Source organism: Haemaphysalis longicornis, unplaced genomic scaffold (genome assembly GCF_048455015.1).
Source record: "Haemaphysalis longicornis isolate Haplotype H1 unplaced genomic scaffold, Haemaphysalis longicornis Haplotype H1 scaffold_13, whole genome shotgun sequence".
Lineage (NCBI taxonomy): Eukaryota > Metazoa > Arthropoda > Arachnida > Ixodida > Ixodidae > Haemaphysalis > Haemaphysalis longicornis.
In genome coordinates this window covers 83,747,642-83,763,278 of record NW_027526233.1, presented here as the reverse complement: position 1 = coordinate 83,763,278, position 15,637 = coordinate 83,747,642, and the positions used below count along the sequence as shown (strand labels likewise).

Genomic DNA, 15,637 nt, shown 5'->3' with positions numbered 1-15,637 from the left:
GCTTGGACGGCGCTGAAGACGAATGCTTGTGGGAGGACGATGCTCCGCAACACACCCCCTCGGACTCCGAGCCTGAGGACTCGTTTAGCGACGACGATTAAGCACGTATGCCGTGTGCTGCAATAAACGCTCTTCGTTCGCTAGCTGGTACGTTCTTTTTACTTTAAAAAAATTGCACGTCGCGTGTATGGGCCGCACCCTGAAAATTGGCCCTCATTTCTTGAAAAAAAAGTGCGGCCCTTACACGCGTTTATACGGTATTTCCAATTCCCCGTCAGCTATCCATAGAAGTCAATGCAACAAAGTCCTCGCCACAACGAACCATTTGTCAGGCTTGCTTTCGCTTCAACGAAATTTTCGATGATTTGGGCTGGGTTTGAACAATTATTTTACAATAAAATAAGCATAGCGCCAGCTATCTGTAACTTTTTATACATTCAGGACGCTTAGTTTCACCGAAAAAGCGCGTTGCGACCACACCGCCACCCAAAACAAAACAAAAAATAACTCATAGGTGCACGCCATTGCTTGATGGTGATAACGATGTGGCTGGCCGTCTTTACACGAGGCGCAGGCCCGCTTCGCCAAGGCGGAGCCCCAGAGCTACAGCCAATCCGTATCCAGTTGAAATTGCATGAATGTGCTCCGCTGCTGGCGCGGTGCCGTCATGTATGCGTTGTGAGCAGCTGTCCTTGCCATTTTCCTTCTACCATTCTTCAAAGCCAAGGGCGAAAATCATGTTTGCGCGTTTGGTCTTGAAGCCTAGTCATCCTATCTTAGTCGCGAGCGCGCGGTCATGTTAAATGCAAGCGCGCGCGTCTTGCCTGCCAAGGTCAGTAGCTGCCGTGCCCTGTCAGAGGATAAGATAACGGCACTGCTCCTGCCACAAGCGAGAGGGGGGCTTCCCACGGCCTAGCAGCTATCTGCAAGTAATCAGCTCGGTGGACACGCCTTGTTGTACAGCGATACGTTTTGCACCTGCATATCTTCACCCCCCTCCGTAACGCGTTCTTTGGGTGGTGAAAAAACAGATAACCATTGGTATGTTTGTTATCCGAATAAACATGAGTTATTGCGCGTCACTCCTTTTTCTAAACATTGTATTATGCTGCCAATGTTGCGGAAACGCACGGGGCTATTTTTCTGGCCTTTCCGTGGTGTGTTGGGGCAGATTTCGCCTCAACGAATTTTCGCTTCAACGAAATTTTTCGCACGTCCCGTCAATTTCGTTGTAAGTAGCGGGATTCGACTGTACTACAAAGCTGGCGGGCTGTAGATAGCGGCGGATGGACAGCACGAGGGTTGCGTGGCGCGCGGTGCATGGCTGGCGCTGACGCCAGGCATTTTATTTTGAGAAACTTGAGGTTTCAGTTCGGAGTTCACAAATTGCACGCGAACGTGCTAAATGTACCAGCCTAAATAAGTTCCTAGGCCACCTGTTGAGTGATACCGTCTACTAGGCCGGCATTTACCCGTACCCCGATCATACGACACCCCGGCTGCACTACGCTTTCACGCGGTCATTTGAAAGTCGTATTACCGGGGTTCCACTGTATGTCTTTTGAGCACGTTGGCAGGTGTTGTTTGCAAGCACTGCCCGAGTGTGTGGGTCTTCTCCTGTCCGAGGGACATGCGGTACACTGTTGCTGTCTTGCTGGAGGCTGAAGAGCCCCCAGGGGAAAGGGGCTTTGGGAAGCCCCTCTTGGATAGCCTTGGCTTTGAGCCAACACACGCAGTGGGCACTCTCTCAAGACTGGAGTGGCTCTTCTCGGACAGTTTCTTCTTCTGTTTTCTATCTAAACAAGCTTGGTGCTTTCCTTCAAGCTTTGTGGCCTGCACAAGAAATGCAGGCTGGAATGGGGGCAGACAGCCAACGGGGGGAGGGGGTCCTTTGGAACAAGAGTTGCTGCTGTGCGCATGATGAAGGGTTCTTGTACAATGGCTAGGAGCTCACCAGCTCTGGAGCCACAAGCTCACCTCACCTAACTGGGGTCTTGTTCTCCCACTTGGATTGTCATCACAGACAGGGGGCCATTTTACTCCACAGTTGTCGAGCGACCCAAGCTTGCTTATGCTCGTGCAGTTAGGCTTCACTAGTAGAGTGACTTTGGAGTGGTCTTGTGCCACAGCTGTGTGTCCCCCGCTGCAGTCCACGGAGGATGGCCACCCCGACAAGGCGATGCTGGCGGAAGCCATGGCCAAGATGGCGGACGTGGCCACCTCCATCAACGAGTGCAAGCGCCGGAAGGACTTGGGTAGGCGCATCTTTTTCTCTCGTGGCCGGCCATTGTGCACTGTGAGCGAGAGGCGTGCGGCCACCATGCGGCCGGGGGTCATTTCCATGCAGGGTTTTCCCATAATGCACCAGACCCTGCTCTTGAATCTGGGCTGCATCGAAGCTGGCCGGGGGCACCTGGCGGACAAGCTGAACATTTGCTCAATTACACAGCTCTCGATGAAATAGAGCTTGCTTTTCAAATTAGGGAGCATTACATTAGAAGGATAAGAATAGGGATAAGAATAGGGACAATTCGAAGGATAAGAATAGGGTGGAGTGCATATGGCAGGCATTCTCAGATAATGAATGGCAGCCTACCATTGTACAGTCAAACCCGGTTATAGCGAACTGCAATATGCGCCACAATTAGTTGGATATATCCAATAGTTCGATATAGGCGAACCCGCCTATAACGAGTTTATTGTTACGAATTTGCCATACGAGGAAATCCCCTTTTCATCCCCGCATGCAGAAACAAACAAAATAATGTATGTCATTACCATACACAAAACAATCAATTTATTGCAAATAATAAATCTACTTTCTGCCTTAAAGCCTTAACTGCCTACTTCCAAAAAAAGCGGTAATTTTTGTTTTCCCTTTCGCATCGGCAGCGTCAACTAGCACATCATTTTTTTACACAAGACATTGTTTGCACCAGTTCGAGTCCGTGTCTTTTAATATCGAAGAAATATTGGCGGAGGGCATCGACTGCCGAAAGCACTTCATTAAGCGTCCACGGCTTTCACTTGCGACATCCTCTGCCTCCTCAGTGCTTTTCATCAGCGTTACGACGGCGGTGCTGACGGTGCCCGGGTCCGAGGGGCTTGCAGTGATGGCAAAGTCGTCGTCGGCACTCAGGAAATCTTCGAAGGACACTCTTTTCGGCACAGCATCGGGAAGGTTGGCGAGCTACCATCTTGGTCCGGACTCACTGACTGGGCGGGTTACGTCGTGAGTTCCGCGCATCGGAAACAGTCACGGAAATTGCCAATCGTCATGTCACTACATATGAGGCGCAATGTCTCGGTCGCGGCCTTTGCTCAGTGGTCGCGGCCAACCAACATCTCAATCGCCACTCCGAGACCATGCATTTTGGCGGCCATTCTAGGCACGCTGAGTTCGATATATCAGATGTGAAGTTCGTTGTAAGGAATATGTTTCCCGTGTATTTCCGTAACTGATTAATTTTTGTTCGATATATAGCATAATTCACTTTATCCGGGTTCGTTATAGTCGGGTTTGACTGTACCTGAAGGGGGAAGTGTTTGACAGCTGCATCTTACCGGTACTCACCTACGGGGCAGAAACTTGGAGGATCACTAAGAGGGTTCAACTTAAATTGAGGACGAATCAGCGGGCAATGGAGTGGAAAATGATAGGTGTAACATTAAGGGACAAGAAGAGAGCCGAGTGGGTCAGGGAACAAACGTGTGTTAAGGGCATATTAGTAGAAATTAAGAAGAAGAAATGGCAGGACATGTAATGCAAAGGCAAGATAACCGCTGGTCATTAAGGGTAACAGAGTGGATCCCTAGAGAAGGCAGGCGTTGCAGGGGGCGGCAGAAAGTTAGAGGGGCAGATGAGATCAAGAAGTTTGCGGGGATAAATTGGTCGCAGTTAGCGCAGTACCGGGATAATTGGAGAATAATGGGAGAGGCCTTTGCCCTGCAGTGGGCTTAGATAGGCTGGTGATGGTGGTGGTGATGATGTGAAGGAACTCTGACCTGGACCTTCGCTGGTTAGCAGGACAACACTGCAGTAGTACTTGGAAAACACTGAGGATGGAGTGCTTGCCATCACTAAGTGAGCACCCACTTGGGGGGTGTGGTGAGGACGCTAGAGACTGTTGTGCACCCATGCACATGAGAGAGGAGCGTGGAGGCTCGAGCGCGTGGGGCAGCAGTAAAAACGGGCCTCAAATGGGCCGAATGTTGCGGGACACCCGTTGTACAATCTCGAAATGTCCTCTTTGGCCGTGCCCATGCCGGGCAATTATGAACCTCGCTGGTGTTTTAGGCTGCGAGGCGGTGGTGGGAGGCACCTGACAGTCCTCCACTGGGGGGTGTGCCCGAGCTGGTCTTCGGGGCGTTGCAGTGGTTGCAATGTGGCCCCTTCTGCTCCCCCCACCCCTTCCCCCCCAAGTGTGCAAGTACCGGAAGGAGCCCGGCGACTCGACCCTGTCCCGCAGGCTGGCCAAGCTCAACCTGCACTCGGTGATGAAGAAGTCCTCCAGGTTCGGGGTCCGCCTCTCCTCTACCCTGGGCCTCACCTCTGTGGTGAGTGGCCGCCCGTCTCTCTTTTTTTCCCCGTTACGGCACCTTTTTCTGCTATGGCATCAGACCCGAGAGCCTTCTCCACGAAGCAATGCTTTCCTAGGTGCATTTCATTCACCAGGCTTCCCCTCATTTTGTGCTCGCATATTTATGAGCCATCGGCCAATCGAAATGGGGAATGGCCATGGGTGCGAACCTTGAGAAAAACACTTCACAGAAGGTGAAGCATTTTGCTTTGGGGGCATTCTGCGGCACTCATTTTTTTATTACAGCCACTGCCATGAGTGAACATCATTTTTATTCTTTCTAGATAACCAAGTGAGTAAGCTCTGTCGTCTGTCCTGGTGTTAAACAAAATAGGCAACATAATTTGGCCCCTGTGTGAAGTTTAAGTGCAAACAAATGAGTGGTTTTCCGCCCGAAAAGTTTTAAGGACACTCATTTATTGTGGCAAAAGCCTCTATTAGCATTTGAGAGGTCTTGCAGAAATGCGATGCCACTATGTTTACAGTAGTTACACCGAGGTTTAACGCGCACCTGATTTTTGTGACTAAACAAAACAACAGCAAAAAAAAAAAACTACATATTTCCATGAACACGAAAAAATGCACAGACATGTTCATAGGGTGCGTTCCAATTTACCGTTTAGACAGCTTCGTTGCCGTCTTCGCGGACAGTACGCCATGTTAAGCCCCATTCCAATTCGAACGAAGCAGTCAACGAAGCAGTCAACGAAGACTGCTTCAAGGAGACAGCATCGAAGTCAGCAACGATGCAGGCTACCTTCCTGTCTAAACTAATAAGTGACGCCAGTGCCACCTTTTTGCGTAATAATGTTAAAACAAAAGCATTTGTTCCTTTATTTAAATATTTAGTATAAGTTACTAGTGATGAAGATGACTTTGTTTAATTTTTTTAATTACGTAACATTTGTAATAACAACGGTAATAATAGTTACGAAACCTGCGGCTTGCGCAACTCAACATGTCTGCTATGACACTGTCGTCTGCGCTGGTGTTGCGCTTGCGACCGCGGCGCCGTTCCAATTTTATTCCTATAGACGTCTAGTTAGACTGCTTCGTAGGCTGTCTACGAAGCTGTCCACGAATTGGAATGCAGCCATAGTTTCAGGCATGCACGATTGAGCAGATATGGTGACCAAATTACGGCATTACACGAAACGTGCTAACTGGAAGGGACGTGAAATTGCCCTCCACAATTTTCACTCTCTCAGAAAAGGCAGAGAAGTCTGCGCCCATGCCTCAGGGGGCGTGGCTTTCGTTGTGGCACCAGCTGCAATTCTTTTGCAGCCTTTTTCACCAGTCCGTGACAGAAGGTCCTCAGGAAAGCATCACAATTTTAGCTTGCTCATCGAAGGTAGTAGTTGGCTCAATAAACGCTGGAATGGTGTGTCTGCTCGCCAGTGACTAATTTCTGGCTCGTATCGCACAGCGTGATTTCTGTGCTTCGTGACGCTGAGGGGGCTATGGAGGCCCTTGTTGCCTGTTCTGCTCCGCCTTCTTCTTCCCACTGGCCGGTGGCACGTTTCACATCTTTCGAAACTCTCCCGGGTTCCCACCAAAATGAAAGGAGAGTGCCCCAGCAAAACTTCTTAGGTGTGGGTTGGATGTAATAGAGCACAGCCTGCTGTTTTGGTGGACGGAGTGCCATTTGGTGGCAACATTTTCGCACAAAAGGGGGGACATGATGGTAATATTTTCTTTACTTTCTGCTGGTCAAAACAGCTCTGGTATGTAATCCCCGAGGACTTCATTAAATCGAAACTGCAGTAGAACATTACTCCGTTGAATGGGAAAGGAATGCATGGTTTTAAAGAGGTCTAGGATTGGGCACTCAGAATATTCGTTTCATCATACATTTCGTTAGCACAAAATTCGTTATACCAAAGGTTCCCAGCACATAAATTAGTCCATAATTTGGAGCCATATTCTGGGACCGCACTGCTTTAGAAGGTACTCGCCGATTGGTATCGTTTATGGCGGCCGCCGGTCACAGCTGAAGTTGAGCACATTGGGACAACGTAGTTAGGCCAGGGAGTATGTTGCTACTAGAGGGTGATGAGAGCCACCTAGCCCAATAATATGCGAAGTTCTTTCATCCATAAACGGCGCTTGTCCTGTGCAGGGAACTTCTGTGCTTTTTTTTTTTTTTTTTTCTGGACGCCAAAATTAAGTGCGCATGAGAATCGAGGGCGCGTTATGTTTGAGTAAATGTGGTATTAAGGAATGACAGCTGGTGTCGTAAGGTTTGACAACATACTTAATAACGGGTAATGCTCTACGAGCAGCTGTATGTGACCGAAAAACTACGCACCACTCACGTTTGCACAATACTGTGTGGCATCGGGCCAAACGGACCCCAACTATATAGACCTAGCGCCGACATAGGGCACAGCCTGCGTTCACCATAAGAGACGAGAAGAACGCTTGCAACTTTCTGTTACTGTTGCAGAAGGATGCCGTTCATGTTATTTCCTCAGAATGGTTGCGCTCCACAGACACAGTTTGCACAGTCACACCAGCAGTAGATGCAGCATCGACGTTCTCAGCCCGATATTGGTGACAACGTGACGACGTTGCGCATAAAAACAGCCCACCACAATTTCCTCGTGTACAGACGACGACTCGGCGAGGCACCCATGGGACAAACAGCGATAAGCGCCTTCTGGATGCTCTACAGCACATTTCTAACGCAACTCGTGTACAGAGCTTTTGGTTCGCGGCAAGTTCTGGAACGCTGCACAACGCGAGGGCGGTCGGCAAGCGAGTGGTTCTCCTCTCAAGCGTTCACCGCAAGGCCGTTCGTACAGCCCATTGATAGGCGTGACGTCCCACGACCTGTGGTCCTACCTGCAGGCCGCTGAGGCGCGGCAGCGCAGCCATGCTGGCAGTTTCTCGCAAGAGGAGCCGGAGTCAAACCACTGGGTGTCTCCCTCCTCTCCCCCGTGTGTGCAGGAAAAGGATGAGTCCTTCGAGCGGGCGGAGCGAGAGTTCCGGGTCCTCGAGAAGGCCCTCAGGCTGTTCCTGAAGAATCTCGCCGTGTTCTGCGACCAAGTGAAGGTGAGTGTTGGCCCCTTTCGGGCTTCAGTACAAGCAGTTGATTTTAAAAAAGGAGAAAATTCATTATACAGTGGAATCTTGATGGTAACGAATCTCGCGGGACCGTGAAAAATATTCGTATCATCTGAAATTCGTATGAACCATGGCAAGCAGACTGCAGTAAACAGACACACAACAAGCTACAGGTAATGAAACCATACTTGGGACTTGGGGCGATACACAACCGACACACCAGACATTGCCCAGCCGCGGCAGTCACTTTTTTGGTGGAGGCGAAACGCAAAAATGCCCGTGCGTTTGAAATTTTGGCGCACGTTAAAGATCAGGTGGTCGCCCTCCACTGTGGTGCGTCTCATCGCATGCGTTGCGTCTGCGCATTAAATGCTACAATCAATCAATCACACGGAGGTTGCCTTGGACAGGTTACGAATAGGCCACACACATGACGTACTCACACCTGCTCTCTGGATCTTCAAGACCAATGTGTAGCAGGTGTGGGGAGGGCCTATCCGTAGCCCACATCCTAATCCCATGCAAGGCAGTCGGCACAACACGGCAGACAACACATTCCACTCCACCTATCGTTTTTGGGTGATGATGCCAATATTTCTGTCAAACGTATTTTTAAGTCTTGGTCAGATGTTAAGTTTATAATATCGATGTCATTTCATACCATGCATAATCAAAACCTGGCCCTTTACACCAGCCACCTTCATTGACTTTTATTGGTTTTACTGTTATTCTGGCTCTCAGGCTTTAGTACCTTGTTTTGTTATCGATTTCTGTTTAGCGCTCTTTGCCCCAGCTGGTCTTGCCCACAAAAAAATCCAATCATCATCATCAAAATTCTGCCTCCAGCTGTGTCTCCGTGTGTCTCGTCACATCTACTTCTCGTTAATCCTTGAGTGCTTCGGTTTATTGTCTCGATCTGCCTTAGTCAGTGATATTTCTTTCTCGCTCACCGTGCTTTATCTCGGCATTTGGACTTTGTTCGGTGGTGCCGTGGAGGCTGAGGTCATTCCGATTTGCTTCATCCCGCGTCGTCAACTTGTTCAGCATGTCCTCACGCGGTTACATCAGCCGTGCTGCCTGCATCACAGCGTGGCCATTGCGTGTGCTGCCATGTCAGTCACCATCCTCTACGTTTGTGCCATTAACAGGTCCTTGTCAGCATGTTTTGATTGATTATGAGGTTTAACGTGCCGATGCTACAAGGGCGATTTGGGACACCGTGGTGGAGGGCTCTGGATTGATTCCGACCACCTGGGGATCTGTAATCTGTGTTCAAATCTCAACACACGGCCGTTTTCGCTGTTCGCCTCCATCAAAAAAGCTACTGCTGCGGCCGGAAATCGAACCCGCATCCTCGGGCACAGCAGCGCAACCCTTGTCGCCATGTCGGTGGTTGACTATTGAAAGCAACTGTGTTAATTCACGATGATTACAGATTTCATGTTAGGACCTTTGCTCAGCGCCTGCGAGCACCTTCCCTTTGACCGTCCCGTGCTCCCTCCTTCCCCGCTTGATGTGCTCGGGACGCTTCCCCCACTCGCCCATAGAGTTTCATACTAATGTGCACTAGAGGGAAATCTGGCGCCACTGTCTAGGGGAGCCACGCTTCGGCGAGCGTTCCATCGTGTATCGGGCAGGCACGTTCCACTTGTCCTTGGCATGGCTCCTGAACAGGCTCAAAACTTGGCTCTGGCTGCGGAAAAGTGAGAATAGTACTTTAGAATCTTCGTCAAATTTGTCTTGTTACTATAAAATGTAGCCTTCAAAAAGAACAATTTGTCAGTGATTATGTAGAAGCTTCAGGCACGATGAACAAGAAAAAAAATGTTACCCCTTCTTGTTGATTTTGGCTTCGAGACAAAAAAAAAGCCATAGCTAAGCCGAGTAGGCGAGGAATGTCGCTAGCAGCAACGGTGCCCCCCACGGCGGCCCGCGACTGCAGCGACAGATTTCCCTCTAGTATATATCGGTGTGAAACTCTATGCACTCGCTGATAGAGGCCTCCAGCCTCTCGGCTGACCCGTGCCTTCCTCCTGGAGGTGGCTGATGTCTGCGGCGCGTGTGTGCAGCAAATGGTGCACGTGTCCCTGCAAGTGTCGGAGGACCTGGTCCGCTTCTACCACGACCGCGCGGGGCTGCCCGAGGTTGAGTGCTACCGGGCCGTGCAGCACACCATCTGCTCCCAGCATTGGCACCAGTTTGTGAGTGGCTGCTGCTGCTGGTTCTGCGATGTGCACGGGTTGCGGGGATGCCGAGTGCGTTGGCACAGGGCACGGCGGCAATGGTCGAATTAGTGTCGCATGATGGCGGACATGGGAGCAGTCACAGTTGATATTACCCAACCGGCCGAATCGCTTCCGTTCACTGGCTAGTCAGTGAGCGGAAGCAGTTTGTCCGGTTGGGTAAAATCAAGACATACTGATCAGTTTGGAGTTGCGGAACGACAGTAGCTAGGATTGCTGTGCTGGATGTGAGCAGTCTGCCTTGATTTTACCCAACCGGCCAAACCGCTTCCGCTCCCTGACTAGCCAGAGTCATTATTAAGAATTAACAGTGACTCCGGCTAGTCAGTGAGCGGCAGCAGTTCGGCCGGTTGGGTAAAATCAACTGTGACTGCTCCCATCGCCGCCATAATGCGACACTAATTAGACCATTGCCAGGCACGGCAGGGACCTGATTGAAGGGAGCTTGCTTTCCAAGTGGGGAAACGTCAAGTTGGGTGGTGGTTGCCTAAGTTTCCACGTTGCTTGCGTTCGTGACTTATGGCGGCGGCAGCCACGAGCGCTCGAGTGCTTCTTCAGCCAAAGCCGCCTGTATAATCCTTGCCTAATGCATGAGTGAAAAATGGCCAAACAGCCACTCTCCTGCTGCTCTCTCCTACCCTCTCCCTTTCCGTAGCCTTCGTACGTGCTTTCATGTTCGCCAGCCAGCGCCACTTCTCGGAAACAATGCAAAATAGTTGACAGTTTGCCTAGCGTTCCCCAGGCGGTGCTCCGACACTTTCGAGGCAAGCTGACAGACACACGGTGTAGAAGTGGGTGCAGTGTTCGCGACTCACGGGCAGCGACGTAAGGCGGGACGACGCCCGCCAGCGCGCGCCACATACTGGATGAGTGCCTGAACTAAGCGTCCCTACCGCTCCCATTGGGAAGCGGGCAACGCGTTGGGCAATTTTTATACGGGAGGCGTTGCTTCGGCGTTCTGCCGGCAGATGACCGCGGGCCAGTCTGCCTGCCCCATGCTTGCCCCTGTTGCCCCGTTGGCCTCTGGGGAGCCGCGAATCGGCGGTAGTAACCCGGCCGACGGGCCTCCGCAACGCAGGCCTCGTCGGTGCAGCGTGATGTGGAGGGGGTGCTCCAGCAGCTGCTGCAGCTGTTTGTCGGGCCCAGCAAGCTGATCAGCAAGCGGCAGCACAAGCTGCTCGACTACGCGGCCAGCAAGGGACGCCTGGAGAGGAACCGGGACTTCACCCGACACAAGGCGGTGAGCTCGGGGGGGCACCAGAGGGGCCACTCGCGTTTACCGTAGCTGGCAAAGTGTTATCAGTGTGACCGGAGCTTCGGCTGCTTGAGGGAAGTTGCTCAATACTATCAGTAGCTGCATTGTAAACGTAGATCTTGCGGCTGATGTGCAATTTATTGTAGCGCAGTTGAAAATCTGGAGATCTGGGGGTAGTTCTTGCAAAATTAGTTTTGTTGCGAGCGATACGAGTGCTGGGGGAATAATCTTCGGATACTGCTTTCTTTAAAGTGTTTGCGCTTTGAAAGAATGAGCTCTTTTGCTTTGAAACTTGCGAGGTTAGCTATGACGGGGCGACACTTGTTCGGCGAGTGCGTCCGTGGACAGTGGGCTCTTTTGATACCGTTACTAGGCAGGGACATATCTGCACCGGCTAGCAGTGTATGTAGCTTAGATTCAGTTTTTTTCTAGGGTTCTTTAGAGTCAGGAATACTGGAAAATACTAAGGTGTTATGACGAGACTAGTCTTCCAGTTCATTTAGACGCTACTTTAATGCATAATTTTGTGTGGTTAGTTCTTCAACGCATTTTCCCGCAGTTGATAGTCGGTTGTTGAAAGTTTCCAGATTGTTCAACTTCAACTCGATCCAACCGGCCTTGCATACTCGTCATGGTCATTTCAGTTTCTTTCGTCGACTCTCACAAGCCTGTGATGGGTGACAGCTTCCCACGCGCTGAAACTGCGGTTCGATAGAAAAATACGGGAGCAAACACCTTGTTTTACCAAATGCCACGTCTATTCACACAAACACTGTCGTTTAGTGGACACGAAGCAAGGCCCCTTATCTGACCTTTTTCAACTCTGCGTGAGGTTTGACCTTTGAAGGGCAATAACTCGGCGCGCTAGCTGAGGCCAAAGGTAGATAACTCTGCATTTCGTAAACCTCTAGGTATAGTACAAGAACTGTGTTTCTCGTTCAGAGTAGGTTCTAGAGCATGGTAGAACACCCGAGATAGTAGACGCATAACAGGTACTTGGCCGGGGACTTGCACAGCGGCCTGCACGGAGATTAGGGAGGCACCATATTGCTGTGAAATGGTGTTACACCTCCTCCAAATGGCAATTCAGGCTGCTCCAAAAATGCCTTTGTGGCTGCTCGAAGCCTGCTACAAAAGGCACTGTTGCCTGCTCGCAGGACTGCTCCCAAACCCATGGACCCTGTTCCACTTCTGAACTCGGCGTAGTACAGTTTTAATATCACATGCTTGGAAAATGCTTCGCACAGGCGCACTCGCTCAGTTGCACTACCTTATCTGCTCTGGGGTTTGCCCGGCGCCAAAGTTCAAGTTGAGCAGGCTCCGACGGAGCTCTGAAAAGTTGCGCTTGATGCGGACCACTCTGGTCACCCGAGTCTGCGTTTCGGTGCGAAGCACTTTTTGATCCATTACCGCGTCTCGTCGACCCCTGCGTCCGGCTCGATTTCGCAAGTGTGTCACTGCGACGGCCAACACGTCACAGCCATCAAGCACATAGGCCGCGACATCCACGCACTGCGTTGGCCCACTCTACCACGTGAGCTTGCACGACGATCGTTGCGGCTGGTTTCAAACCGGAGCACAAAAGGCTACGCATAAGCATCCTCGCACCATGCTTCGTGCGCTCTACCCTCCCGGGCTGAGTGACCATGCGGCGCGTGTGCAATTACAGGTGCAAAGCTTGTGTTCTGCCATCTGCCACAGGTTTGTACGTTTTCTTTTATTCTGTTCACATGTCTGCTACGACACGCCAAGTTAGGCGCTAGTGCTGCTGCCTCTCCAATAGACCCAAACATGGCTTGATCGCGGCTTTCGCTCGCTCAACGCGCCCTTGCTTGCCGCTGCCAGCAGCAAACGAGGTTGTTCTGTCGGTTCTGTCCATGTTGGAGCCCCTTTCCACCTCGTATCTGCCATCTTGGTTTCACAACATGCCATTTCTCTGCGTTGTGCGGTCTGCTGAAACTCCATGCGCGCGGTTATTTTTGGATGACTGACCGCGTGGGGCCTTTCACTGTGGACTGGAGCGATGGCTTTTCCGTAGACGAGCCGAGCTCGTATTCAGATTCCGAGAGCTCCTCATCCGAGGAAGGGGTGTGAGTTGTGCAGTGTCAGATTCTGATGTTTAAACGCACTCGGGAAACTGACAATATGTGAAAGAAAGGCGCTTTCTCACCTGCGCTCTTTCCTTTTGACGCATCACATTGCGAACACAATATGATCAAATAAATCGCTATGCCCTGATATTTCTGAAACCAAGCGTCAGTAGAGAGGTACTGCAGTCATGCAATGGGCCCCGGAAGCATTTCTTTAGTGCTTAACCAGACTAGCTACTTGCCTTCTTGGGGTCCCCAATGTGCAAAGGCAACACAGGAATCTTGTTTAAAACAGATTGCTTAAAGTTTGGAAAAATTTGCTGCTGTTGGCTGTGCTGTTGTAGAGTGAAATACATAGTAATTATAGTGTAGTATAGCTGTAGAGTGAAGTAGTGTTGCAGTGAGATTAGTAACGGAAAAATACCTCAATTAAGACCCAATCCCAACTGGCTGAGCTAAAGTTGTGCGCGTTTGTTGCTGTGTCTTTTGGCGTGAAAGGTTTTCACAAAGCTGGCAGCATTGCCTAGTTTCTCCTTCGTGTGGGGGCCTGTACATGGTGGCCTTGGCCCTGCGGACTGCAAAGCCCCCATTTTGTGGGCACATTGTAGGAGATGCGCAATTGGTGTAACTGCCTACGTTGGACTCGGTGTTTTTTTCCCTTTGTTTGCAGTGTCGTTGCTTCTGTTGGTTGTGTGAGTCAACGCCGCCTGTATAATCCTTGCCTAACGCGTGAGTGAAAAATGGCCAAACAGCCACTCTTCTGTTGCTCTCTCCGCTTCGTAGCCTTCGTGCTTTCTTCTCCGCCAGCCAGCGCCGCTTCTCAGAAACTATGCAAAATGGTTGACAGTTTGCCTAGCGTTCCCCAGGCAGCGCTCCCACGCCTTCTACAGCGTGTGTCTGTCACCTTGCCTCGAAGTGGGTGCAGTGTTCGCGACTCGCGAGCAGTGACGTAAGGCGGGACGTCCGCCGGCGCGCGCTACATACCCGATGAGTGCCTGAACTAAGCATCCCTACCGCTGCCATTGGAAAGTGGGCGATGCGTTAGGCAATGTTTATACAGGCGGCGTTGTGTGAGTGAAGTGATGACCGACTCGACGAATCACGGCACTGAGGGCACTTTTTTTAGGTGAAGAGAGGGCAAAAACAGCGAACGCTGCCTCGGGCATCGTTCAGGCAGCCGCCATTTTCGTTCCTCCCGTCACCTTAGACGGGACGGGGAGGAGACAGTCGAGTGGCCGTTCTCCCCCTGCGCAGCTGCTGGAGGAGCAGCAGCTGGCCCGGAACACGTACGGGGCGCTCAACGGTCAGCTGCTGGAGGAGCTGCCCCAGCTGTGCAGCATTGCGCGCCAGGTGCTGCACGCGGCCGTGCAGGAGCTGCTCGGGGCGCGCAAGCGCTTCATCGGCCGCACCGCGCACGAGCTGCTCGCCCTCCTGGAGGTGAGGCCCCTCCTCTTCCAGCCGGCCTGCCTGCCGCGCAAGGAGCCCATCCCCCTCTCCCCCTCCTCCTCCCCAGCTGCCCACCATGCTGGGTGCCAAGGGCGGCAGCGTGCTGGACCTCTTCCGCATCAGGCACAACCTGGTGCTCGACAGCCTGGCCCAGCAGCCCTCCGAGAGCTGCCTCTTGCGGGCCCTGCTGGCCGAGGATCTGCCGTCCCGGGGGCCACCCCGCCTCCCAGCACCACTGGCCCCAGCCACCCAGGTGAGTGGCAGCCGCCAATATCTCCTCCCTGCCTGCGTGGGCGACCGGGTCGTGCCATCTGGGAGGAGGGACAGGCTGGTCACGTACCGAGATATTGCGCAGAAATTGCAGCTGGGATGTCTCCCTTACACAGCAGCACACCCATCCGTAACCCTTTCAGATGCTATGTACACAACGGTGTACATTCCAATCCTGCAGTTTTTTTTTTACAAAAAGAAGTGGCAAAACTGAAAGTTTTCGCTAGTTTATCGCAGTTTTATATCCTTCGTTTTTAACAGTGAAGATTTGAGGGCCATCTGGCAGGTAATAGGAATAATGCAGCCGCGAACAAACAAATAGGCGCCACACGCGACGGCTTCAGCGGGTCAGCTTTTTCAACCCTTTCTCCTCGTTTTCTCGAAAGAATCGCGGTCCCAAATATATAAAAAAACGCATATCACACAAATATATACGTACGTGGAAGTATTCAGCACTACTTGATGCTCCTGACCCCTGTGACGCTATGTACACAATTCTATACATGATTGTAAAAAAAAACTAACATTGTCTTTGGGTCAGTAACGTCCCACTTTATCTTATTTGGTGAGATGCCAAGCATAGAAACGACAACAAAAATTTGTAGGGGGAAATAGCGAGCGGCATCTGAAAGGGTTAAGGGGGCTCGGCTCGCAGGTCTTTGGAGCCAAAAAATCCCCCAAAAGACC

General features: G+C 51.3%; 1 protein-coding gene across 1 annotated transcript in view; it reads left to right on the top strand.

The window, feature by feature from the left end:
* The window catches only part of LOC144164365 (rho guanine nucleotide exchange factor 38-like), an 83,487-nt gene that overhangs the window by 55,871 nt on the left and 11,979 nt on the right, over nucleotides 1-15,637 (top strand). The window contains 7 exon segments of the mRNA XM_077694875.1: nucleotides 2,150-2,255; nucleotides 4,424-4,557; nucleotides 7,530-7,634; nucleotides 9,716-9,847; nucleotides 10,968-11,129; nucleotides 14,489-14,671; nucleotides 14,748-14,933. Of these exon segments, the coding sequence (XP_077551001.1) occupies nucleotides 2,150-2,255; nucleotides 4,424-4,557; nucleotides 7,530-7,634; nucleotides 9,716-9,847; nucleotides 10,968-11,129; nucleotides 14,489-14,671; nucleotides 14,748-14,933 (1,008 nt within the window).